General features: G+C 45.9%; 1 protein-coding gene across 1 annotated transcript in view; it reads right to left on the bottom strand.

Annotated features, from left to right (window-relative positions):
* IGSF9B (immunoglobulin superfamily, member 9B) overlaps positions 1-27,973 on the bottom strand; it is a 58,304-nt gene that overhangs the window by 28,850 nt on the left and 1,481 nt on the right. The window contains exons 2-7 of the mRNA XM_006892816.1: positions 19,381-19,578; positions 17,458-17,604; positions 4,473-4,624; positions 3,866-3,983; positions 2,383-2,524; positions 1,982-2,127 (exon numbers count right to left, since the gene is read on the bottom strand). Of these exons, the coding sequence (XP_006892878.1) occupies positions 1,982-2,127; positions 2,383-2,524; positions 3,866-3,983; positions 4,473-4,624; positions 17,458-17,604; positions 19,381-19,578 (903 nt within the window). The remainder of the gene's footprint in view (positions 1-1,981; positions 2,128-2,382; positions 2,525-3,865; positions 3,984-4,472; positions 4,625-17,457; positions 17,605-19,380; positions 19,579-27,973) is intronic.

Genomic DNA, 27,973 nt, shown 5'->3' with positions numbered 1-27,973 from the left:
CTATCCTCCCTAGTCATTGTCCAACTCTCTGATGCATAACAAGTGATTGCAAAGACCATGGCCTGTATCAGACGCACCTTAGTATCCAGAGAGACACCATTGCTCTTCAGTACTTTGGAGAGGTCCCCAACAGCAGACTTTCCCATCGCAATACGTCTTTTAATTTCCTGGCTACTGGTGCCGAGAAGTTTGAAATATAGCATGCTAAAAGTCCTTTTAAGGGAGCTCTGGTGGACTAATGGTAAGAAAGTCTGCTGCAACCTCTGAAGTATGCAGTTCGAACCCACCAGCTGCTCCGTGGGAGGATTGGCAGTCTCCTTCCATGCAATTTACTGCCTCTGAAACCCCACTGGAGGGTCAGTTATCAGTCAGTTCCAACTTAATGACACACAACAATAACAAAAGCAAAACCATTCTACTGTGATGAGAAACTAACTGAAACATTAGGTTCATTACTGCTGGGCTCGGCTGGCCCATGTGAGCCAAGCATCCAGCAATTTAGCGGCGGACATGCCCACCACCCAGCTCTGATGGGCAGTCAGAAGATAGCCCTCACTTCTTTGGTACCAACTGTTCAACTTGTCTTACAAATGACTGGCTGTCTTTCCTTCACTGTCATACTCTCTCCCACATGACTGAACATCCTCCCACACTAGTCTCCAGAACAGAGAGTCTGTCACCTACTGTAGCTCATGAGGCTTTTATTGATGGAGCTATAGGCCCATGTACAAACCACAAGATGGAATTTTCATTACTCATCATTCTTTCTTGCTTTCTAAATGATTAGTTTTTCAGAGGATGGAAGCACAACTAACTATTACTAAGGCATGAAAAGATTAAACTCAGTGACTCAGCCAATAACAACTCAAGACAAACTACCATCAGGTTTCCACAATGGTAACTTTTACAGGAGACTACCCATATTTTTCCCTCAGAGCAGCCAGTGAATTCAAATCAACAACCTCTCAGTAGCCCCCACATGACCTAAAGGGGTCCTTTAGCAAGCTGACTCTCTGTCCTCACACATTGTTCTGACCAGGCAGGAACCTCTGTCACTGGAGCTTCCAGCAGTTTCAGAGAAGAGCCACATGTAGCCAGACATGCCCTCCTGGAACCGATGTCATCCATCATCGTGCTATACTTTCATCTCTGTCATCTGTACTTTCAAAAATGTCTCTTCAAAGCTTGGAAACATTCAAATCATGTTCTAGCACGTCACGATCTAGCACTGCCACTGAGTCAATTCTAGCTCACAGCACCCACACGCACTGCAAAGCTCAACTTGTCCACAGGGTTTCCTTGACTATGATCTTAACAGAAGCTGACTGCCAGACCTACGCTGCCAAGGGATTCAAACTGGCAGCCTTCAGGTTAATAGTCAAGAGCAAACTGTTTACACTGCCACAGTCTATAATGTTCCTTAGATGATACCACTTGCTTACTTCACCTGGCTGGCAAGAACTCTCAATGCCAATGTCATGGTGAGCCAGACCCATACCATCCTCAAGAGGCACTTCAACATACTACCCTGTGTTCTCAAGCCACACACAAATGAGGAGGCAGCAAGCAGGAATGGCTGCAAGTTGCATTCTGCACTGACCCCTAAGCTTATTCTCTTAGAGGTATGAGGTGGGGGAGAGTAGCACCCAATGGCAATGTGTTCAGAGTAGAGAAGTGCTGGCTAGGATTCAGTTCAAGGGTGTTTTTTCAGTCATCCACAGAGTATCTGTACACTTGAAGCCACGGAGCACTCAGTGGGGTATACATTAGCTATCACATGTAGTCATGCCTAGCCCACAGAAGATAACTAGTAAACCACAGTTTTGAGCCTATTGACCAAGCCAGACGTCCTCCCCTATTGAGAGTTCCTTTCACCCCTCCTTTCTCATTCTTCTACCCACATGCCCACAAATGACACTTAGCTTAGCAGCCTGCACACTCTGGGAATCCCACAACCATAGCTCTCCCGCACCCCACTCACACTGCACGGTCAGGTAGGCTGAGGCTGAGGGTGAGCGCCCCAGACTGTTGCTGGGGACACAGGTGTACTTCCCTGCATCCTCTGGCTTCACCCGGAAGATGATCAGGGTCCCATCTATCAGGATCCGTACCCGCAGCTTCAAGTCACTACAAGGCAGACACAGAGATATGGAGAAAAGACAGTGAGGAGTCTTCTAGAAGCCATCAGACAAGGCCTAGTGAGTCATACTCATCCCCTACAGGAGAGGCTGGGGCACCAGGTGAGGCAGAGAGAAGCCTTCCTGGCCCCATCTCTTGCCTCAGCATATGGGGGATGCAGACAGGACCACCAACTGTCTCTACTCAGAGGCCTCGCCTGTTGGCCTGGGAGATGACCTATGACAACCGGAGCAGGATGCTCACTTCTGAAAGTAGACGTTCTCGTCCTGCCAGTACCAGGTGTAGGTGAGGTTGCCAGGATACGCCTCTGCCCGGCAGGTGAGCAGAGCATCCTGGGATATGTTGACAGTGATGTTCTCAGGAGGGGAAACTATGAAAGGAGGCCCTGGGGAAAAAGGGAGACAAATAGTTACCTCATATGAGAAGGAGGGAAGGTACTAGGGTGGAGGAGGAGGAGAACAGCACCAGGCACTCCCAAGAAGCTCTGTAGCCCTCAGGATGCCTTGAGCCTAGAGGCTGAGGGGCAGCCCTGTCCAAGGTTCTAGCCCAACCAGGCATTTGTCACAGAGATGCTTCTCGCTGGTTTCTGTGCTCAGGTTCCTATTCTCCCAGTGGATCTCAGAAGTGCAAAAGATCCTGAGGTGTGAACAGATGTGCCTCATTTCCTTTAGCAGATTGAAGATATTTGCTTCAAGCATGCATGCACCTTCCTTGCTCTGTATACACTGGCTCCCCAACCCAGCCACCTAAGTACACACACATATGACATACACACACACCCTTCATGGCCCATCCTTCTCTCCAGCAGCATCTTTGAGCAGAAGGTACATGGATGGAAAAAGTATACTCTTTAAATCCAAAGCAAAGAATAATCATGTCTCTAGGGTAGTGGGAGGTTCAAGCAGCTAACCAGCCAAAGGTTAGAAAGCAACTTAAGGGGAAGGCACCAAGAAGGTGAAGAGAAGGTGAAATACTATCAGTCCCTGGTGTTAGCTTTCCAGACCAGGGCCACAACGAACTGGCTGTTCTTCCCCATCAGAAGAAGCAGCTTGGATCAAAGATGCAGAGGGATCTCTGGTGCTGTTGCTGCTGCTGTCACACCACACATGTGAGCTTGCAGGAAATGCATGAGGCTCAGGAGCTTCCAGACACAGACAATAACCAGCCTCCAACTTCTTCCCTTCCACCAGATGAAGTAGGGGAGCTGACTTCATTCACTAAACACAAGAGCCCCCTCCACCAGATGCTATCCAGCCTCTTTTGGGGACCATGGTCCCCAAACAAGAAGACTAGCATCTCACTATGCTTCTGCTGATGACCTCAGCTCTGCCAAAAGCCCTATATGTATTTAAGTGTCTGGGGTTTGGACAGAATTCCAATTGTTACTTATGATGCCATCACTAATGAATGGGTGGCCCCAGGGAGTGCTGCTCTCTGAGGGAGTCAGAGGCCTGGCACAAATGTGATCTGGGCAGAGAGAGAAGCCAGAGCCCTACTCACCTCTTGAGAGACTCCAGAGTCACAGCACTGTGGTCCTCTCCCACAGACTGTCACGCATGCTCTAGCAGGGTACAAAGTGCACAGGGAAGGCCCCTGCCCAGCTCTTCATGGGCTTTCCGTAACTCTACCCCACCTCTGCTAGTTACAATGGGCCCTGAGAGAATCTCTTTCAGAGGTCTAGCCACGCAGCTGTCGTCGGAAAAAGAGTCGCTGATATCTCTCTTACCTTGGACAAGCAGGTGAGTCGTGTGAACAGCCTCCCCTTGAATGCTGTAGGCTCGACAGGTGTAGGCACCTCTATCTTCCCGAGTGACCGTCGTCACGGTCAGGCTCCCATCACTCACCTAAGGATCAAAAGAGTTCAGTGCTCTGACCCCTCAGCAGCCAGCACAGTAACAGACTAAAGAAGCTGCAAGGGAAATGGTCTCAAGAAAAGACATCTGGCTGAGGGAGCTGATGCTGTTGTGTATCACTGAGTTGGAACTGACCCATAGGGGATCCTCTGGCGGGTTTTCAGATGCAGTTAATCACATGGGAGGAGATTGTCCAACCTTCTCCCACAGAGCAGCTGGTAGACTTGAACCATATCATATGCCTTTGGGATTGCAGTGCAGTTTCTTGCCAGTAGGCCACCAGAGCTCCCTGTCAAGGCAGTATGTGAGGGGAATTTCATCTCCTTTCCCACCTCCTTCTAACAGTCCCTTCAACCATACCAGTCTGCCTCCTATACATGCCACACACACTATGTCAGCACTGAATGAGAAGGCAAAGGCTGCCTGCGGAGGGCACGGAAACCAAAGGCTGCAGTGGCTCTATTACAGAATGGCACTTACCTGATATTTCCCACTAGCACCTAAGAGTGTCCCCTCCTTGAGCCAGGTGACAATGGGCTTGGGGTTCCCGAAAGCTGTACAGGTCATGGTAATACTTCCACCCTCCTTGGCCTCAATGTACTGAGGAGGTGTTTCAGTAAAAGTAGGAGGAGCTGGAAAAGAGATGACCAAAAAATGAGTGACAGAACCAGCCAAGGCAGTTTCCCACCATCATGCTGTTGCTGCTGTCCAGAGCCATCAAGTGGGAACTGACTAAACCACACTTCATCTAGTCTCCATTTTCCAACCTTTGTTCTTAAGTTACCTCATCTATTTCTTACTTCAGCTATGGAAGGAGGAGAATTTAGGTAAAAACCAGAGAGACCATTAGTTTGTGATTACTATCATCTTCTGCATCTCTGAAATGCAGTCATTAGAAGCCACCCCAGAAAACTAGTCAGAGGAGCTTTGTCTCCTGTCCACCCTTGCCTCCTTTACTTCCCTCTTCATTATAAACCACATTGGTCTTTACTGAGTTCTTCAAACATGTCAGGAACTTCCAAATTCAAGGCATTTGCATTTGCTGTTCCCTTTGCCCAGAATTCTGCATGTAAATCTCACTCATTCAGTTTGTTTGCTTGACACCTGTCTTACCTGGCCAGCCCATCTGAGATTGTACCTCCAGCATTCTCAATCCCCTTACTGTATCCTTCAAAGCACTCATCAGTAGCTCAAATTATTTCACATGGTCATCTACTTACTTGTCTCTTGTCTGCTCCCTTTCTTAGAATACAACTCCTTGAGAACCAAGGCTTTTTACTGGAAAGCAACTTTGAACACAGTTACTGGCATGCATTAGAGTGTTCAAGGAGTTGTTAAATGATGAATGGATGACTGAAATGAATAAAGGCACATGCAGATACACACCTGTGTCATAAATTGCCAAGAAGCCAACTCTAATTTAAGTTGCTATGACATCAAGTCACAACCAAGCCATAGCTGACCCTCTAGCACATTTTCAGAGGCAATAATGCTTGAAAGTCTTCCATTTCTTCACCAACCCTATCCTTTCTTGAGCATGATGTCCTTTTCCAAGGCCCCTCCTGATAACAACTCCAAAGTACAGGAGGTAAAGTTGCACAATCCTGGCCTGCAAGGGACACTCTAACTGCACTGCTTCCAAGAAAGATGTGCTTGTTCTTTTGGCAGTCCATGCTGCATTCCACACATTGCCAACACCACAGTTCAAAAACACCAACACTGTCGTTAGGTGCCACAGAGTCCACTAAACTCACTGCAACCGTATGAACAACAGACCTGAACCGTGTCCTATCCTGCACCATCTTCACCATCTCTGTTTTGTCCACTGTTGAGAGTCCATCTTTGCTGAGAGTCTTCCTTTCTTTCTCAAGCCCTCCACCTTTCCCAGCATAACAGCCTTTTACAAGGCCTGGCCTCTCCTGAAAACATGCCCATCATATAAGAGATGGTGCTTCACCATTCTGGCCTCTATTGTACACCCTGGTTGCACTTTCTCCAAGTCAGAGCTGGTTTTCAGTACTCTTCTGTAACATCACAACTCAAAGGCATCAATTCTTTATTGTATTTTATATTAGTTTGCTTATAAAGTTCATATACATAGTGTTTCATACTTTTTATCATTCACATTGTGCTTCATATAATCAGTCCCATGCACTGGCATCGATTCTTCTTCAGTCATCCAATTAGTCTTCCTTAATTGTTGTCCAATTTTTAAACACATACAAAGTAACTGAAAAGACCATGGCTTTGGTCAGGTGCACCTTACCCTTTTCTTTTTTCCTTGTCGTGTACCATCAAGTTGGATCTGACTGGCATAGGAGACTGTCCCGCCTTCTCCAGTGGAGCATCTGGTAGGTTCAAACTACGTGCCTTCAAGATTGCAGAGCAGTTTCTTGCCATTAGGCCACCAGAGCTCCCCGCAACCTTACTATGGAAGCTAACATCCTTACTTTTTTGCCCTTTGAAAAGGTCCTTGACAGCATTTTTCCATTTATCATTATATTGAATATTGGTCCAGTTATGGTGATTTTATTTTAAAAATTTTGAAGTGTAATCCATACTGAAGGACACAGTCTTTGATCGTTTGTACTAAATATGTTATGTCTCCGTGACTTCCAGCAAGCAAAGTTGTGTCATCTACAGGTTTTTTAGTTTTCCTACAGTCCACATTCTTCTTCAAATAGTTCAGCTTCTTGAGTTATTTGCTCAGCATGCATAATGAATAGCTATGGAGTAGGGAAATAAAACCCTGACACGCTCCCCTCTTAATTTAAAACCATGCAGTTAGTATTCCTTTGCTCAGTAAATGGCTTCTTAGTCTATGTATAAGTTTCTTGTTGTTGTTGTTATGTGCCATTGAGTCACCTGTTACTCATAGTGACCCTATGTACAATAGCCCTAAACCCTGCTCTATCCTGTGCCAATCTCACTGTCTCTGACACACCTACCCTCATTACCCAAGTCACTGAATCAATCCATCTCATCAAGGGTCTTCCTGTCCTGTGCTCTCCCTCTACCCTCCCAAGCATGACATCCATTTCCAAGGACTGGTTCCTCCTTGCAACATGTTCAAAGCATGACACCTCTGACGAGGCTTCAGAATCCTTGCCTCCAAGGAGCAGCCTGGTTTAACCCTCTCCAGGATGAACCTGTTCCTTCTCGTAGCAGTTCATGGCACATTCAACACTCTTCTACACCACCACAGGTCAAAGATATCAATTCTCCTATCATCCTTAGTCATTGCTTGGCTCTCTGATGCATAGCAGGTGATTGCAAAGACCATGGCCTGTATCAAGCATACTTTAGTCTCCAGACTGACATAATTGCTCTTCAGTATTTTGGAAAGGTCTCTAAAAGTAGACTTTCCTATTGCAATACGTATTTTAATTTCTTGGCTGCTGGTGCCAAGAGTGTTGAATGTGGAGCCAAGCAAACTAAAGCTGTGAACAATCGCAATCTCTTCAACATCCATCATGATGCTACCAACTGGCCCAGTGGAGAGAATCTTTGTTTTCTTGTTATTGAGCCTCAATTCATAATGAAGGCTGCAGTTCTTGACCTTCTGCAGCAAGCGCTTCGGGTCCTCCTCAGTTTCAGCAAGCAGGGTTCTGTCATCTGCATAATGCAGACTGTTGATTAGTCTTCCTCTAATCCTGACGTCATATTTTTCCCAGATAACCTGTTCTGCATATAGATTGAAAAAGTATGGGGATAGAACACCTCCTCTGGCATGAATTCCCAATTTTTAATCATGCAGTGTTTCCTTGCTCTGTTCTGATGATTGCCTCTTGATCCAAGTACAGGTTTCTCATTAGCACGACCAAGTGTTCTGGGATTCCCATTCTTCTCAGAGTCAGCCACAGTTTGTTGTGATCCACACAGTCAAATGCCTTTGCATAGTCAATGAAACACATAGACATTCCTCTGGTACTCCCTCCTTTCAGCCAAGATCCATCTAACATTAGCTATAATATCCCTAGTACCATGACCTCTCCTAAACCCAACCTGTACATCTAGCAGTTCTCTGTTGATATGTTGTTCTGGTCATTTTTTTATAATCTTCAGAAGAATCTTGCATGCATGTGATATTAACAATATTGTTCAATAATTTCCACACTCTGTTGGATCACCTTTCTTTGGAATAGGAATAAATCTAGATCACTTCTAGTCAGTTAGCCAAGTGGTTGTTCTCCAGATTTCTTGGTACAATGTGGTGAGCACATCTAGAGCAGCATCAGTTAGCGGAAATATGTCAATTGGTATATCATCAATTCCTGGGGCCTTATTTTTTGCCAATTCTTTCAGAGCAGTTTCAACTTCCTCCTTCATCACCACAGCCTCTTGTTCATATGATGTTCTAGTAAATCCTTCTGTGTCCACCAATTCCTTTTGGTACAATGACTCTGTATACTCTTTCCATCTTCTAATACTTCCTGGATATTCTGCCTAAAAGCATCCTTTAGTATTGCAAATTGAGGCTTGAATTTGTTCTTCAGTTCCTTAAGCTTAAGAAATGATGAGTGAGTTTGGCCCCTTTGATTTTCTGACTCCAGCTCTTTGCACATTTCATTTTAATACTTTATCTTCATGAGCTGCCCTTTGAAATCTTCTGTTCAGCTCCTTAATATCTTCATTTCTTCCCTCTCCTTTGGCTTCATGGCCCTCTAGAGCAATATTCGGAGTCTTTTAGAGCAATATTTAGAGTCTTTTCTTCCTCCTGTCTTTGTAATAACCTTTTTCACTCTTCTTGGATGATATTTTTTATATCCTCCCATAACTCATCTGGTCTTCGCTCATTACTGTTCAAGGCCTCAAACCTGTTCCTGAGGTGGTTTTGAAATTCAGGTGGGATAGATTCAAGGTCATGTTTTGGTTCCCGTGGATTTGGCATAAGTTTCTTAGGAGCACAATTAAGTTATCTGGGATTTCCATTTTTCTTAATGTTATTCTTATTGCTATTGTTATGTGCCATCGAGTCACCTGCAACTCACAGCAACCTTATGGACAATAGCTCTGAACCATGCTCTATCCTGAGCCAGTCTCATTGTCTCTGACACACCAACCCTCCTCACCCCTGTGACTGTGTCAAACCATCTCATCCAAGGTCTTCCTCTCCTGCACTGTCCCCTCCCCCCTTCCAAGCATGATGTCCTTGACCAAGAACCAGGTTGTTTCTAGCAACAAGCCCAAAGTATGTGAGACAAAGTTTCAAATCCTTGCCTCCAAGGAGCAGCTTAGTTTCACCCTCTCCAGAACAGACCTGTTTGTTCTCTTGGTAGTCCATGATATGTTCAATACTCTTCCCAAGCACCACAACTCAAAGGTGTTGATTCTTCTTCTATCATCCTTACTCATAAGGATATCATATGCATTATACTGATACGTAGCAAGTAATTGCAAAGACGGTGGTTTGGATCAGGCTTACCTTAGTCTCTAGACAGACATTGTTCCTCTTCAGTACTCTGGAGAAATCTCTGACAAAAGATTTTCCCAGTGCAATTCGTCTTTTGATTTCCTGGTTCCTGGTACCAAGAATTTTGACTGTGGAGTCAAGCAAGCTATAGATGTTAACAATCTCAATCTCTTCTCCATCTATCATGATGCTGCCAGCTGACCAAGTGGAGAGAACCTTTGTCTTCTTGATGTTGAGTTCCAATCCATATTGAAAACTGTAGTCTTTGACCTTCCACAGAAAATGGCTCAGATCCTCCTCAAATTCAGCAAGCAGGGTTGTGTCATTTGCATAATGTAGGATAATGATGAGCCTTCCTCCAATCCTGATGTCATAGTCCTCCTCATAAAGTCCAGGCTCCTGAATCATCTGTTCCACAAATAGATTGAAAAGATATGGAGGTAGGATGTATCCCTGATGCACACACTTTTCTTGGCTTTGAACCATGCTGTGTTTCCTTGCTCTATTCTGATGACTGCTTCCTGGTCCAAGTATAGGTCTCCCATGAGAACAATTAAGTGTTCTGGAATTCTCATTCTTTTCAAGGTTAGTCACAGTTTGCTGTGATCCACACTGTCAAATGCCTTTGCATAGTCAATGAAACATAACAGACATTCCTCTCTGCTTTCAGCTGATCCACAAAGCTGGGTATCTTTGCATAGTCAATAAAACACAAGGAAGCACCTTTCTGGTGTTTTCTGCTCTTCATCAAGATCACCAGCAATGATGTACTCTGTTCTATATACTCCTATGAACCCAGTTTTAACATCTGGCAGTTCGCTGTGGAACAGTGTTACAACAGTTTTCTAATAATCTATAGCAAGATTGTACTTGTATGTGATATTAACAATATTGTTTGATAATTTCTACATTCTGCTGGGTCATCTTTTTTAAGGAAGGGAAGGAATGGGCACAAATATGTTGACCATTTATTTTTGTACCATGACTCTGTATACTTAGTCACTTGTCTTTATTTTGCTGTATTGTGGTAGCTCACATGTTGTTGTAAAGTCAGAAGTTATACCATTAGTATTTCAATTGCCAGCAGGGTCACCCATGATGACAGGTTTCAGTGGAGCTTCCAGACTAAGAAGCAGGACTGCTCGTCCACTTCTGAAATAATGATCACTTGAAAACTATGATATATACCTATTGTTGTTGTTGTTATGTGTCATCAAGTCACTTGCGACTCATAGCGACCCCTCTTTTCCAGTGTCTTCCTCTCTTGTGCTGTCTCTCCACTCTCCCAAGCATGATGTCCCTCTCCAAGGACTGGTCCCTCCTTGCAACATGTTCAAAGTAGGTCAGACGAAGCTTCACATACACCTATAGGTGTATCTTTACAGAATCTTTGCATACACCTATAGGCCAGCAAAAAAGCCACTCCTATAGACTATCATCAACACCACTTAAACTTAAGCGCACTTAAGTGCACTCTTGTGCAGCAGGCCATGTTCTTTAGGGTCAAAGTCCTAGGAGGAGGCACTTGGTGAATGAATATGTAATTAAGAAACGTAATTTATCACATAAAAAATATAGTGCCCATCTTAAAAAAAATAAAATTCCATCATCATCCACTGCTTAAAGATATACTAGAAATAGTGGGGCAGCAGTCATTCCAAATGCTGGATGAAGAGTACCCTGGGTTCTTAACCCCTGGAGTATTTCTTACCACCTGTGCATGTGTGCTATCTCTCAACAGATCCTAGAAGTCAAGGAGCCTTGATCCCTAGGCTTGTTCTCAAAATACACAGCCACAGGCACTATTACTTCTGGTGTCAAGTTTAAAAGAAAAGGTAATAAATTAAATGAGGTCTTAGAGTGACAAATTAATTACTAATTACATAATTACTTTAATATTTAGGTGCTAATCAGGAAATTACTTAGAACAATTTCTAATTCATAGAAAATAATGGTTTGACTCTCAATTATTTATTGAATTAAATGTTAGTTTGCCAACTGCATTTCTGGAATTAATGCCTTTTCACAAGTCCACTGTAATTAACAGTGCAGGTTATAAAAAATCTGGACTCTCTGCAACACATTCACTGACCTGAAGTGAGGCTTGGGCCTGGAGAGGGTTTGGGGAGTGATTAAGAAAGAATCAGATGTGTTCCCACCTAATCGGACTTCAAAGAAAACACAGAAAAGGAGAATAAGATGATTTGTAATTCTAATTTTTCAATGGCCTTTTATTTTCCAAAGATCAGCCCTGTCAGAAAAGGGCTGACATTAAACATTCTAGTTTAGAAGCAGCAGAATGTTGGTGCTTGAACCCTCTCCATCAATAATGGGAGGAAAAATCCATGCAGGATTCAAGGCTTGAGATGAAAGTAAAGTGGAATAGAGAAATACCTCTCTTTCACCTTGTGAAATTCCTGCTCTGGTGTACCCATTTAGAATTCATGACAATGAAAAGATATATTTTATCCTAACCTTTGGTTCTAAAGTCTGGAGAGGACAGGAGACAATCTTGGCTTTCACACCCACTACTTCCATTTGAACCACTTGCTGTGCTTACTGAATTGTTGGCTATTTCCCCTTTGGATTTCCAGTCCAGACATGCTGTTACTTCTATCAGGAATATCCTTGCTCATCTCCTAACCTTGCATCTGGCTAGCTCCTCCACTCCCTTCAAGATTTGCAATACAGACCATTTCTACAGAAAACCCTTTCCCTCCTTTGTGCTCTCAAAGCATATATAATAATTGAGTTTTGTTTGGAGTCTCTGGAAGAATCAAGAGTAAGTCATGCACTCCCTAGAGCCCTCCACCTTTGAATGGACATTCAAAGACATGTTTTGAACAAACAGTTACTAGTGTACTGAAAGGAACCTTCTAACTGTAACAGTCCTTTGCATCTTCTCACCCAAGGTCAAGTCTTTCTTATGTATTATCTGGATTCCTACTACTTTGATTTTACTTTATCTCTTTGCCTTTGAAGATCAATGCATTACATGTAACTGATGTTCAAGATACTGCTCAAGATACCTACTCAGAGTACCTCATTTAATCCTATAACCACCCTGCAAATAAACACTGGATTTTTAAATTATTATTATTTTATTTTTGGTAACTGAGCAAGCTGAATCTCAGAGAACTTACCTAGCTTGCTCAGGGTCATTCCACTGTGAGTACTGTTGTTGTTGGGTACCATCAAGTCAACTACAACTCATAATGACCTGTGAAAAACAGACCTGAACATCCCTATCCTGCACCATCCCCATGTTCTCTGATATGCTCAAGCCCACTGTTCCAGTCACTGTGTCAACCATCATTTTAATGGGGGGGTGTTCCCACCTTCTTCTCTTTCTCTGACTCTCAATATCTCCCAGCATGATGTCCTTTTCCAAGGAGTAGTCTCTCCTGACAACATGCCCAAAATATGTGAGACAAAGTTTCACTGTTTTTGCCTCTAAGGCGCATACTGACTACACTTTCTCCAAGACAAGCAACAGGAATTCTCAAGAAGATTATCCACTAACACAGGCAAGGCACTAATGCAAGACAACTCCACAAGGAATGTCACTGTCCCATCATGTGTGGCTTACCGAATTCCTGCTGCTCCAGATCCTTGGGACAGAAGCACCAGAGCAATACAAGGAAAATGAGAGTAGCACCTTTAGAAGCTGTCAGTCAGTAAGGAATGGACAAGGTAAAAAGAAGCACTGTGAGGACTCTAAGCGAGGTGTTCAGTCAGGAAAGCTTTCCGCAGCAGGTTTACCTTCAGCAAATACTACAAAGGTTTTAATTTTCATCCCAAGTACAAAACAGTTGGCATCAAGAGGTGGCTCTAAAGCTTGCCAAAAGCAAGGAAAGTAAACTCAAAATAGGTTTGATAAAAGATTTTTCTATATATGTGTTTATATATGCTGCAAATATATCCATGAATATAGTAATGGGGGTTAATTGACAAAAAATATAATCTATAAAAATTGTAACTAAAATTCTTTAAGGAATGAATATCTCAGCCTGGGAGTTCAGGACTGAAGCATCAAGTCAAGTGGTTTAACACAGTCTACAAAGACAATGTTTTGCATCCTACTTTGGTGAGCAGTAACTGAGGTCTTAGAAGTTTACAAGGGGACTTCCAAGGTACAACTATTGATCTCATCCCATCTGGAGCAAAGAACAGTAAAGGAAATAAAAACTGTAAGTCCAAACTAATTGATCATGCAAGCTTCAGCTGCCATTCCTCTGAGCCCAGAAGAACTAGATGGTATCCAGAGACTACCACTGACCACTCGGAAAGGAATCCCAAAGAAGGTCCCTGATAGAGTGGGAGAGAAATGATTACTCACTTGTTTTAAATCGAGTTTCATCCTTTAGGCCAGGAAATGAAATCACGTTGTGACTAAACTTTTAACAAAACAACAGCTAGACCTATAAAGCAATGAGTAACACCAGGGAGAAGAGAAGAACCCACTTCTTAAAACAATAAACTATACAATATAAAAAGGGCAGCATTTATCCAGGGATAAAATTCAGAAGTAGGAAAGGATATGGGATAAGGATGAATAGAAATGAGAAATAAACAAGAGGAAGTGAGAAGAGTGTTGTGACAAAGTGGATTGTAACCAATGTCATGAAAAATAACATACATAAGATGAAACATAATGTGAGTGGCCATTTCTCTTCCCCTCGAACAAAGGGGGTGAAGAAAATAAACGGCACACACAGAAACATAAACAAAGTTCAAAAGGCAAAGAGGGATAGGAAGAAGAAGGAATGGAAACAGGAAGCACAAGGACAGTGTGGTAAGTGTCAGGTTGTAGTCAAAAGGCCCTCTCCTTCCACTGACATCAGAAGAGCTAGATGATATCCAGCTACTTCTGACCACACTGAGAAGGTGAACATTAAATGGTATTGGGTTTTAGCTGTTAGGAACCATTGAATTGACTACGACTCATAGTGACCCTATGAGCAACAAATCTGAACTCTGTCCTATCCTGTGCCATCTTCATAATTCCTGACATACTGGAGCCCATTGCTGCAGTCACCAGGTCAATCCACCTGGTTGAGGGTCTTCCTCTCTTTCACAGACTTTCTACCTTTCCAAGCATGATGTCCCTTTCCAAGGAATAGCCTCTCCTAGCAACATGACTGAAGTATGTGAGATGAAGTCTCAACATCCTCTAAAGAGCACTCTGGTTGCACATTCTCTAAGACATACTTGTTTGTTCTTTTGGTATTCTGTGGGATGTTCAGTACTCTTCTACAACACCAAGGCTCAAAGATATCAATTCTTCTTCTCTCATGCAGCTCTTAGATGCATAGCAAGTGAATGTAAAGACCATGGCTTGACACAGATGTACCTTAGTCCTCAAACACACATCATTGTTCCTCAATAATATGGAGAGGTCCCTGACTGTGGACTTTCCCAGAGCAATATGTCTCCTGATTTCCTGAATACTAGTACCACGGGTGTTGATTGTGGAGTAAGATGAAATCATTGGCAATTTCAACCTTTTCTCCAACTATCATGATGTTGCCTCTCGATTGAGAATTTTGCCTGTCAGTAAGAATTTTGTTTTCTTGGTGTAGACATGCAATCCATATTGAAGGCTGTATTCTTTGATCTTCTACAAGTGCTTCAAGTCCTCCTCATTTTCAGCAAGCAAGGATGTGTCATCTGCATAACACAGTTTATTGATGAGTCTTCCTCCAATCTTGACGCCACATTCTTCTTAACAGATTCCAGTTTATTGAATAATTTGCTCATTATACAGATTAGACAGGTATGGAGAGAGACTATAACCCCGATACACACCTTTCTTAATTTTAAACCATGCAGTGTTCCCTTGCTCTGTTCAGACAACAGCTTCTTGGTCTAGGTATGGGTTTCACAAGACACAATTAAGTGTTCTGAGATTCTCATTCTTCTCAATGTTATCTAGCCATAACTTGTCATGACCCACATGCTCAAATACCTTTACATAGTCAATAAAACACAAATAGACATTCTTCTGGTATTCTTTACTTTCAGCTAGGATCTATCTGACATCAGCAACAATATCCTTGATACCATGACTCTTCAAAATCTTGCCTGAACTTCTGACAGTTCCCTGTCTCTGTTCTAGCCATTTTTGACTGATCTTCAGTAGTATATTGCTTGTATGTGATATTATTTGATAGTTTCCACACTCTCTTGGATCACCTTTCTTGGGAACAAATATGGACCTATTCCAATTAGTTGACCAAACATCTGTCCTCCAAATTCCCTGGCATAGATTGGTAAACACATCCAAGGCTACATCTATTTAAACATTGGATAGAGTGGAAGAAAAATGTGGAACAAAACTCAAAATCTTAAAAAAGACCAAACTCTGACTGGTCTCCATGATAGAGAACTCCATTAATATAGAACTCCTGGGACCATGGCCCTTAGTATCCCATCACTCAAACAATACTGGCTGTCTATAATAAGGTAAACACCAGAAGATACATATCTCTTAGAATAAACAATCATTCCAGATCAAAAGGATAGCATTTGCCCAAGCACGAAGTTCAGAAGGCAATAAGGAAAGAAAAAGGGAAATGGAAGACATGGGGCAGTGGGATGAGTGAGGGATTGTCATAAAACAAAACATGGATGAACTATTGAATGGAAAACAGATTTGCTCTAAACCTTCACCCATATCACAAGAGAGAGAGAGACAGAGAAACACCTTAAATATGTTTCCAGTCCATCCTTTGGAGTAACACACAGGAAACCATGAATGTGGAGGGGCAGCATTAGGAAGTTGGGATCCATGCACTCAGTCACATTTTTATGTCCTCTGTGAATGGAACCCATGTCCCTGCTAAAGTACTCTATTCACCTAAGACCTTGAGTAGATTCTTAGACCCAGGAGCTGGTGTCTGACATTGCCCTGGGAGGGATGTCCCATCACACCAAATAGGGCCTTCCTACCAGGTGGGTGAATACTGAGAGGCTTCCAAACAGTAGTAACAACAATCCAACCTCTCTTTCAATTACAACTATAATTTCTGACATCAAAATCAGAGGAATTTAAACTTGGTGTTGAACATCCAAAGTCTGGCCCCACTGGTGGCAAAGAGCACAGTTTCCAGAACATAGTAGTGGCTGAGAGCATGTTCTTGTCACAAAGTGAAGGATGATAAAGGCCCAAGTAAAACAAATCCAAACAAAATACACTGCCTGTCCCCACCCACTGTACAGACAGCTCCTCTTTTCTCCTAAGTCTCAGCTTCTCAAAGTTCCCCTGGAAGACTTCTTCTCAAGTGAGGACTCCTCTCCAGGGACCACCCTCTAGTGCTATCACAGTCATAGTGCCAGGGACCACTCGAGGAAATCAGCAAGTTACCAAGAATGATTCCTTGCCCTGACTCTGCTACTTGGAGACTATCTGCACATCACTAAGTTCATTTCACCTAAGCTGTAAGTGACTTTAACCACAATAACTGTTCTCCTCTCCAGGATTCTTCCATGTTATGAGACCACAGACCCACATGAGCAGGGAGTACGTCTGCATTTGTCGATCACTCTCCTCCCATCATCTGGTGCCATGCTCAACACACAGCAAGTTCTAGATAACCAATTTTCAAGTGAAAAACTTTAACAAGGAGCAAAAAGATCATCCTAGAAAGAGACTATTATGGTTGTACTTCAACAATTCCACCAGAGAGTGGGAGGGCACTTCCTGGGCCTGCAAGGCCTTCCCAATGATACCAGGGTTTGCCTCTGCAGAGCATTAGCTTTCTTGGTTACAAGATCCAGGCTTCCACTCTGCCTATAACCTGCTCTACCATCGCTAGGCACAGCAAACACAACTCACACCCAGGGAGCATCTTTCCTGTTACATATTCACCGACTACAGAGGCTTTACCATAAAGGAAATAAAATAAATATCTTGTTGGACCAAAGCCTAAAGAGATGTAGTTTTTCCATTACATTTGGAGTTAGAATGGGGTGCAGTAGGAAGAGAAATCTTTCCCAGAGCGGTCTAGAGCAACACCTTGAAATATTCCCTGGAAGGAGGCTTCTACACACCATTGATGGTGAGATGGACCCAGCTGCCATTGTGGAAGGTATCATACTGCTGGTCCAGCATGAGCACTTTGCACTCGTACCAGCCCTGGTCCTCAGAGCGAACCTGCTCCAGCCGCAGAGATGCTTTATCATGAAGACTCGCCCGGCCTGTGGATAGAGAGGAAAAAAGCACCCAGTGCCATCAGGCAAGGCAAAAGCTCATCATCCTCCCCCAAAAGCAAGGCTCCCACCCGACCCTCTGCAGCACGTCCTATGGCAAGTCCCCCAAAGAACAGTTGGCACAAAGCAAAAGGTAGCAAGGAAAAGCACGAAGCCTGGCACTAGCTCTTCTCCCAGATCTCTAGCCCAAACCTCCCTGTCCCAGCTTACAACTGCTGCTCAAGAAGCTGGCACTGAGAAAAGTCTCAGTTCCTCAGAATACTCCTGTTTTTCTGGAGATCTCTTAAGATAAAGGAAAGGCATGATGTATACAGAGCTGAGAAAAGACGGAAAAAAGAGAAGAAATGAACAGAAGAGGACATGGCAGGAAAGCCTCAGCAAGGGCCAGAGCATCTCCATTCAAGTTGAATAATATTCCTGTCCTCGCTGTGTTAATTAGGAAACCCAAGAGGCCTCAGTGGTAGGTAGTTGTGCTGTCAATTCAAAGGTAAATGGTTCGAATCCACCAGCTGCTCCATGGGACAAAGATAGGCAATCTCCTCTCATGTGGCTTACAGTCTCCGAAAAACCACTGGAGGGTCAATTATGGGTTGGTTCTGACTCAATAGCAAGAAGTTTTCTTTGAGAGAGAGAGAGAGAGCTGTGTCCCCATGACCTCAATCCCCAGTGTCTCACTTCTGCCAAGTTACCCTGCAGTTGTGGTAGCGGGAAATAGACTAGGGATCAGGAAGCTAGAATCCCTTTACAGTCCTGCTGCTACTGCAAGACATATTATATCTTGCCATAGTCGAGAAATTCCAGAAAAGGGGAAAAGTTGGGCCTATAAACCCTGAAGAGAGGGGCAGATCTGCAGACAGAATAAGGACTTCCAAGTTTCCCACTCAGTAGTGCCAGCCATCCTCTCCCTCAGCATATCTACCTGCATTTTTATCACTCATGGCAATGACACAGAAAGTTTCAGCACAAACTAAGCAGAATGGGGTGTAGTCTCCCCATTCCTCCATTCCAAGGAGCCACTGCAACACACCACTCCAGTGTACTCCCACCCCTAATATCACGACTGCCCATTCTCCTCCTTGTCTAGACACTGTTCTTAGAAACCAGACAATCAAAATCAACCCTCTTTAAGAAATAACAATTCAGAGCTCAGAAACCAAATGTAAAGATGAAAGCGAGCGGTGTGCCTCACCTGCTCTGTCCTTCAATGCCAACACGCACACACACACACACACACACACACACACACACACACACACACACTCTTAATGCAATCCACAGTCCTCTCCCCTGGCAGTTACAGATTGCGAGGCCACTGCTGGCAGGAGTAATTGCAGAGCAAAATACAAACTGGGCCGAGATAGGGTGGGGGTGGGGATCAAGTGGTAGAGGAAGTAAAGAGGCCAGGCGCCTGCTGTGGTGGGTGGAAGGGAGGAGCTGCAGACACAAGGCACATACTTACACTTAGGGATAAAACAAGGAACCGAGTTGGAGGGAGTGGGTGAAGCCAGACAGAACAGCTACTGCTGTAGCCACATCTGGCAAAGGGGCGGAGCTCTTACTCAGCTCTTTCCCACATAAGCTGTTCTTCCTCCCACTGCCTTCTCCAGCAAGCACAGGATTTTCAGTGTGACCTGCTGCTGTCCAGCCTCCAGTCCTTTTCCTCTGTCCCACTCCACATCGCTGAGAGACCTCAGAGGGTGGACCTGAGGAGAGGTCACTTGTCAAAGCAAAGCAAAGGAAATAAAGTTGAGGCCCACATCTTACCTGCATACTCAGGGTCCACATGTGGGGGGTAGTAGCCAAACTTGATGAAGATGGGAATGGGGACCCCGAACTTGAACCACTCCACAACATAGGGAGGAGGCTGCCCGGTCACTGGGTGGATCACGTCGCATCTCAAGACCACACCCTCACCAGCACGTGCAGTCACAAACTCGGGTTCCTCACGAAGTCCGTGGGCACCTGACAGGGAACAGAGAAATTGGGACGAAGGAAAGGACATAAAAGAGATTCTCCTTCTAGACACTCTAGAAAAAGTCTCCACTCAACTCCACCGGGCCCCCACCTGTTCCTCCTCAGCACAGCTCCTGTCACTCACCTCACCACCCCTCGCAGGGCTCCCCAAAGGATTCCAAGTGGGCACTTGACCCCCACTTCCTGCCCTCACAATCCTGAGCATCAGAGAGGAGAGGAAGCAGCTGCATTTGAGTCTACAAGCCAGACCACTACTTCCCAGCACCCACACACCCTATTAGAAAGCTCAGCAATTACAGACATGGTCTCACCCTTTGACGCCCCCTCAGTAATTGTATCTATGGAGACTGAGAATCGGAGTTCAGCCTGTCCACAGAGACCCCCAGCCTGCCCACTAGAGCTTTAAAAGCCTCCTCGCCCACCCCCTCTTAGTGCAGTCTCATGTAAGCAGCACAGGAACAAGGGATCTCTAAGAAGCTAAGCAGAGGCAGCGGGCAACAACCTGACCAGGAAAGCCTTCAAGTGTCATGCCTAGTGTCCTCTTTCTGCAGCTGCCTGCTAGAAAGGGGAGAGCTTAGTGGGAGTGGCCTGGGACCCAGTGTGCAAAGCTCCTCAACCACCAGACCCTTGGAGAAACCTCTCAACAACCAGGGACAGCCAGATCTGGGAAAGAATACAAGGACTCAGGGCTGCCAACCTCGAAAAGGGAGGAGAACGACAAGAAAAAGTATATACGAACAGCTGGGTAGGGAGCACATCCTGGAGGGCGGAGAGGAGTGCAAGAGAGAGGCAGGTAAGGAGAAACCCATCACCACCTCCAGCACAAAGCAGAGAGAGGTGAGCCCCGGCATTTTCCCGAAGGCCCAACACAGGCCATGTGGCCCCACTCCCTACCTCCAGGGTCTGAGCAGAGAAAGGCCCAAAGGCCCACAAGGTCACCTTGCCCAATGCAAGTGACAGTCAGACAGCCTAAAGGCGCCCTTCTCCCACCTGCCTTCCAAAGCATTGCCCATTGCTGGACACTAGCTTTCTCCAGGCCCTGGCTGGAAGGCTCCTGTGGTCTGAGCAGGGCAGCACCTGGGACAGCAGCCCTGCACCAAAGCAGAGGAAGCTGGAGTGCTGCAGGGGCACAGGAAGGACACACATCAAAGCCTTTGCTCAGGAAAGCTCTGGGTCGGCCTCTTCAGATGTCTGTTGCCTGCCTGCCTGCCCGCCTGGTCCCTTGGTCTCTCCTGCTTCCTTCGCCCTACCTCTGCCTCTCTCTATTGTCTTCATGTCTCTGTCTTCCCCCATGTCCCTGCATCTCTGCAGTCTTCTCTAGCTCCATTCTACATGAGTGGTTCTGTCTGCTTGTCTCTCTCTGCCTATTCCTATCAGTAAATGTGTGAGTGTGTAGGGGGGTGTGCCTGACTTTTTATTTGTCTGTGTGGGAAGGGCATTGCCTGCTCTCCTCTGTGAAGGGATCCCTATCTCTGCTAATGTTTGGGTATGTCTCTATGTGGTCTGTGGGTCTCTGCTTCTGGATTTCCCTCCTCCTTTCCCTCTCCCTCTCCTTCCCTGCAAGTTGCCAAGGCAGAGGAGGAGGAAAAGGGAGGCCCTCCAAGAAGCTGATTGGCTACTGGTGACATCACTGTTTTCTAGAGAAAGAGCTAAGATTACAGAGTATTTTTGGAGCAGAGCAGAGTATGGCACTCACCTGTCAGAGGCCCCAGCAGGTTTCCCACTCCCCACCCCCACCTCCACCTGGCACTAGGCTGAGTTTGAAAGCTAGTCCCCATGGAAAATATGGAGAGGGCCTTCCTGCATCAGCCCCTCCCCTACAGTCCCTGGAGCACCCTGACAGGGACAGAGGCAGCCTCTAAGGGGTGTGTGTGTGTGTGTGTGTGTGTGTGTGTGTGTGCATTTACATGTTGGCCACAAAGATTTAGAGGTAAATAAAAGGAGAAAACCAGGCTACTCCCTGAGAAAAGTAGGAGCTTCCCAAAGTACAGGTTATATGGAATGAAGGTGGGAAAGAGGGAGGCAGCAAGAGAAGGCAGTTTCTTCCTGAGGCTTCTCTCTAGGGCCTAGAATGTGGACAGGTCCCAGAAACAGGCTGGTGGATGTCCACCTTCGAACATCAATGTTGTGATCAGGACAGCTCAGACCACTGGGACAGAGGGCTCTTTGGGGCAACGCAGAAATCCGGTTGGCAAGAGGTAGGTAAGTAAGAAGGGGGGCTGACTCTGACACTGGGCTTCCACAGCCTGCCTGCTTATTTGCACCTAACTCAGCCTCATTCTCACTGCAAGGGCAATGAGGCAGCATCTCTCACACATCCCAGGGCTGGCCTTGGCTCCAGGGTGTCCAGCCCACCTGACTGCCCCTGGTTGTATTCTCAGAACCTCAGATCCAAGGCTGCATGCCCTACCAGGGCATCTCTCCTCCTGAGTTCTTTCAACTCCTGGAAAAGCAGCTTGGTGAGCCAGGTTGAAAAAAAGCACCCCAGAGATGACAAGCAAGACAAAAAAGGACAGAGCTCCCAAAAAGAGAGCAGAGGAGTGGGAACCCACCCTACTGCCTCCATATGCCTGGTTTCCGGAGCCCTAAAATATTTTTTTGTTTTTCTCCCTTTCCTAAACACACACACACACACACACACACACACACACACACTCCCTATCTCTCGTTTTCTTTCTCTCTCTTAGCATATTCTCTCACTCTATAACCCATAAAAACTTCTCCCCAATTCCTTCTGAGCCTAAGCATGTTTCACAAAAAAATGCCAATACAAACAAACAAAGCCACTCCTCTCACTAAATAAGCTAAACCAATCAAACAGGCTGTAGGCTTTGTGGAGAAGAGGTCACACTCAAACTCATTGCCACTGGCTCCCAGCTGACTTTCCATTAGGTTTCTGAGGCTGTGAGTCACACAGGAGAAGACCGCCCAACTTTCTCTTGAGGAGCCAGCGGTGTATTTGAACCTTTGGGTTAGCCGCACAGCTTTCTTAGGGACAACACCAGAAATCCTTAGAGAAGAAACAAGCAGACTTAAACACAGGCTGCCAAACCCAATACTACACAGGAGGAAGGTTCAAGAAACAAGCCAGAGGAAAATGAGACCTAGAGATAGGCCAAGTGCAAACTGGCACCTGGCAGGCCTCATACAGAAAGACTGGACAGGGTTGGGAACAACACAACAGGAAGACGCACCGGAAGCGGGGAAGGCGGCAAGGACACAGAGCATAGGGTTGCTATGAGTCGCAAACGGCACATAACAACAACAACAACAACAGAGGGTCTACACCTCCCAATTCTGAAGGGGGCAGGAAGAAAGAGGAGAGGAGGGGAGGAAGAAGGATGGACATTGGATGAAGGGGGGTAGGGGGAAGTGAAAGGAAGGACCCACCGTCCACCACAGACACTGAAAGTAACCCAAGGGAAATCTGCTGCAGAGGATCCAGACTTCTTGCTCCAAGGGGCAGCCTGGCCCTTCCTTGCAGGAGTGTAGCAGTGGGAAGGTGGCTGGAGGGGGGAAGGGGAATATGTTCTCTCTGGAGAAGCCAGGAAGCAGCAGCACCTGAGTCTGGCTGGCTTGCACTCAAAAACTACCCAGCCTGCTTTGGGCTGGTTGGCACGGTGGGGAGGAAGGCACAAGACCAAAGCCAGACCCCTCTGGTCTGGCTGACCTTTTAAGGAGCCCACAGAGTGCAAATCTCCTGCTCTCAGGCCAGGTAGGAAGTGAATCCAGGCTGCCACTGCACCCTGTAGTCATAGAGCCTCAGAGCTGGCAGCTCTCCCAGCAAGAAAGGCTATGAAGCAGAGGGAATTGAGAACAGGAAACACTGAACACCAGGAGAAGGTGAAGGAATCAGGGCAGGGAAAGCTGCGGCTGCCAGGCAAACCTACCAGGCAAACCTACGTATTGTAAATGCTACTGACTGCCGGGGTCTGTGCATGAGCTGCAAAATAAATGTTTACCTAATGCCACAGGTTTGGGCTGCTAGAAGTACTATTATTTCCATTTCACAAAGGAGCAAACTGGCTCGCCCAAAGGCAGTTGGGGTTCCCTTGTCCTTACTCTGGCAATCCATCATGACCAACCACAGGTATAAGAAACTAAAGCCACAGATCCAGGGCACCCAAAAACAGACCCACCTTCTCCTTTGCCGGTGCACTGACTTAACGCTTAGGTCCTCCTCACACCATGCTCCAATAAGCAGCCAAAAGGATCAGAAAGGACTACCTAAGGGCAGGCCTATCTTGGAGAGCAGCTGCTAGCCAGCCCTAGGGGGTACTGCATTGTGGGCAAGGGCTTCGCAGTGGCTGGTGGTAGGCATGGGCATTGGCCTCTACCCATAAGGATAACAGACCTCTTTGGAATGTCCTCCCCTTCTTTCTCTAGGTACCAGACTCCAAACCCCAGGCCTGTTGTATAATAATACCCACCACAGCCACCGCCACCTCCATCTGCCTGTCTGAAAATAACCCCTGTTGTGTCCAAAATAGGCACAGTCCCAAGTGGTCCCCAATCTCTCCTCCCAGACAAGTTAGGAGGCTCCAGGAGATTCCAAGAATTAGCACACTCAGGGAAGTCCTCACCACACTACAAAGGAGAAGACCTGTGCCCCAAACAACCATGATGACACATTCTCATTCTTCTCTGATGGCAGGTGGGACAAAGTAACTTCAGGACATCCATACCTCAAAGGGGGGGGGCGGTTTCAGAGCACAGATCTGTCCCATTACTGGCGCCCTCCAGCTCTGCCAGCCCCTCCCCCAACTGATTTCTCAGGTAAGGGATCAGAGATTAAGTGAGCTCAAGACTGACCATGGAAATCCCCCAGTCCTCTGAACTGCAAAGCACTGAAGACAGAGGACCTCCTTAATCTTGTGAGGGACGCCGCCTACGTAATCCGCAGCCCACGAGGCAGAGATGCTATTAACAACCTTAATTTGCTTTAGACTATATTGTATTTCTAAGAGCCCTTTCTTTCCCCAGGAGTCGCTGACAGGAAGGAAGTCAGTAATTCAATCCTAGCTCAGCTCTCTTAATGGCTCCTAGGCAGAAAGGTAAAGCCACACCCACCACACATACAACCCTCCCCTCACAGGCAAAAGGCGCGCCCAACACACACAAACACACAGTCAGGGCACAGCCAGAAGGAGAGAAGGTGGGTCTACAGGGGGTCCAGGCAGTTCCTAGGTCATAACTCCAAAGGAAGTGGGAAATTGGAGCTCCATACTTTCAATCGTAGCATCATCATTCTCTGCTCTGATGCGAGAAAATGAGGTCAGGATTCATCTCTACACTTTGGGAGGTCAAGCTTGTGTGCCTACTTTTTCTAGGTGGGTATCTGTACCAGAAAATGGGGGGAAGGTATTGAGGACTGGCAGGGAGGGACTTTTGCCAATCCCTTCCCTTTTCTGAAAGATAGCTGGATCAGGTAGACCTTCTTCCCACGCTTGGCCCACATGTAATTTTTCTCCAAAACCAACAAAGGAAAAGCCCAGTTTCTGCCCATCACTCCCCTCCTTATTCACTCAGGAGAGAGCTGAAAGACTCCTCAGAAAAATAGGTCAATGCCTCTGGCAGACAGGGTGTGCACTCCAGGCAGCACCCTAAGGAGACAAGTCTTGAAGCTGCCTCTCCAGCCTTGGGTTCCCCTTCCTCCAGGGCCCACCTTTTCTCAAGATGAGAGTGTGCCCAGGGAATGGTCTGGCAGGGGCTGCCACAAACTCTGCCTCTTTTGCTCCAACTCCCTCCCTCAAACCACTGCATTTTGGAACTTTGGAAATTCCTGGGTTGCGTAGACTCAGATGCAGGGTGAGAAGATGGAACCAGAGCTGGCAAAGGAGGCTCACTACTCTATGCTGACAGACCCCTTATCCCTGGAGGCTAGGCTAAGTAACTCTCTTCCCACCTACCACACTTCATATGCGCGTGTGCGCGCGCGCACACACACACACACACACACACACACACCCTTAACAGAAAGCTAGAAACTCATTAACCACAGTTCTTTCACAATCCAGATTCAATCTCAAACAAGCTGTTTAACTCACCTCCAAGAAGCAGAAGCCTTAGGATGTTTGGAGGTAAGGGAGATGGTTCTGGAGAAGAGAACTACCTTGCAATTCCAGGTTACACAAGAAGGCTGTCAGATGAGAGAAGGCACCTAACAGGCTCTAAAAAGGAGAGGTACAGAAGAATAAAAAAAGCAGTGTGCCAGGCAGCTAGTGTCCTAGCCAGAACAGCAAGCTGAGAGCAGAGAGGAAAAGCAAGCATCAGGGGAAGGCAGAGTACCATAAAAGAGCAAGGCAGCCAGCAGTCAGGGAACATGGAATGGGTTTCAGTGTTTCTACTCTGGAGAGAATCTGCTCCTTGGGTAACTAGATCACATCTAGGTCTCAGACCATGGACCCATGGACATGACATCACACAGAGCTGGACCTGACCACACAACAACCAAGACACATAGGGCTACAAATCAGCAGCTGGAAGCTGATCTTTCCCCTGCCCTCCATCAGCTCTTTCTGGCATATCCTGTCCAGTCCTCCCAGGGCTCAATGCACAGACAGCATGCTAAGGACCCACACATACCCCTTGACCACAGCCTCTCAAAAGACTCCCATGGTACTGCCAGAAGCCTCCTGGTCTAAACCTCCTCCGTCTGGTTTCCATGGACTCAATGAAAGAGCAAAGGGCCATGGTCCAATTACTACAAGTCTCTCAGTCAGAACTCCATCTTATTGGGGGGAAATATTCTCAGAATTAATGGTTGTCAGGAGAAGGCAGCCTTTGCAATAGAGGTCCCATCTAGCCTCCTCCAACCATGACCTCGTATCAACCAAGCATGTTCCAGAGTCCTCAGACAGAGCAGGAAACCCACCAAAGAGTGTTAGGCACATAATTAAAGTAAAAAGATGAATCCTATTACACCTTTGTCTGCCACCCACAAGTCACCTAAGCTCATCAACCCAGTAACACTTCACCTCCAACACCACCACCACACTGCAGAGTCCCATCCCCTTCAACCCCTTTACTTGCTGCCAAGATCCCCCCTCTAGACCTCAGCACTAGCCTCAGGGATCCCTAGAGTCAAAGGAGGGCTGACCCACTGCCCAGAGCTTCCCCAGCACAGGAACACTGTATCTCAAGCAGAAGGGTTTGAGCCAGGCAGATCCCTCCTCCCCTCTCAGAAGGCTGTAACTTGAGCTTTGCCTCCTGCATGAGCTCTTTGCATCCTTTCCAGCTTTGCAGATCTTTCCTACCATTCCCAAGCAGCCCTGAAGTCAATAAACACTCCACCCCACAGCTTAGCAGGTATAGATAGACAAGGCTTCACCTGACATACAACACCTGTACACCCCCACTCCCCGGCCAAGATGCCCCCAGCTCCCAAAGCCCAAAGCCAGCAGAAAGGAATTCAGAAAGAATGAGTGAATCACTGCGAGAACTTGACCTAACAACCACAACATACAGTGAACACTTGCTGTATAACAGGTGTCGATTCATTTCTGAATAGCACAAATGAACACCAAAAAGTAAAAAAACCAAAATTCCTTTAAGATCGGTACTGTTAATCACATCCTCCACTGAGGTAAGTGGCACTGGAGAAGCTGAGGTACTTGTCCAAGGTCACAGGGTCAGTGAATGGCAGAGCTAAGATTGGAATGCAAGGTAATTTGACTCTAAACATCAACCCTTAACCAAAACACAGCCATTTTAAGCTAAAACAGCAGGAATACAGCTTCCTGTTGCCAGGCGGGGATGCATGTCATCCATAGAGACAGAAAGATCTCTGCATTCCCAAAGGCTCCCAGTGTATCTCTAACAATAGGAAGTCCTTTCTTTCATCTCTCACAGTGTATGTGGTTGCAACAGAAACCCATTTTTCTTTATTCTGTACTTTAAACTTCCAAAAAAGTTCATTACTCCCACCCGGGCTTTTCAGATTTGAAGCCTATTTCAAATCTTTCCTTCAGTGTCTCTTTTCTGTTCCAGATCCCAGCGCATCCTTTTGGATGTTCAACGACAGTTCCATGACAGAAGCACATTAAATAAATAAAAAAATAAAATAAAACCAAAACAAAACTGCAGGAAAGGAAGATAAAAGCATTAGAAGTCTGTAGGGAAAGAAAGGAGTAGAGAACGTGGCTGAGGCTAGAGACAAGTCATCAAGCACAAACCACACCTATTCAGTGAGTTTCTGCAGTCACTCCGGCCTCCCTTTTTTACTCGGGAAATGACTTTTAAAACGATGCAGAGCAAGTGGCATGACACTTAAAAAAAAAAAAAAAAGAATGACCCTTGCCTTCATCTTCCTCTCTGCCTGGGTTCAGACTCCTACAGAGACATTGTAGATGTCACTCAAAGAAACTTTTCCAAATCCCTCCCC

Source organism: Elephantulus edwardii, unplaced genomic scaffold (genome assembly GCF_000299155.1).
Source record: "Elephantulus edwardii isolate Elephantulus edwardi_28Jun2011 unplaced genomic scaffold, EleEdw1.0 scaffold00120, whole genome shotgun sequence".
NCBI classification, from domain to species: domain Eukaryota; kingdom Metazoa; phylum Chordata; class Mammalia; order Macroscelidea; family Macroscelididae; genus Elephantulus; species Elephantulus edwardii.
The sequence above is the reverse complement of the archived record's forward strand: the minus strand, read 5'-3'. Positions and strand labels throughout refer to the sequence as shown.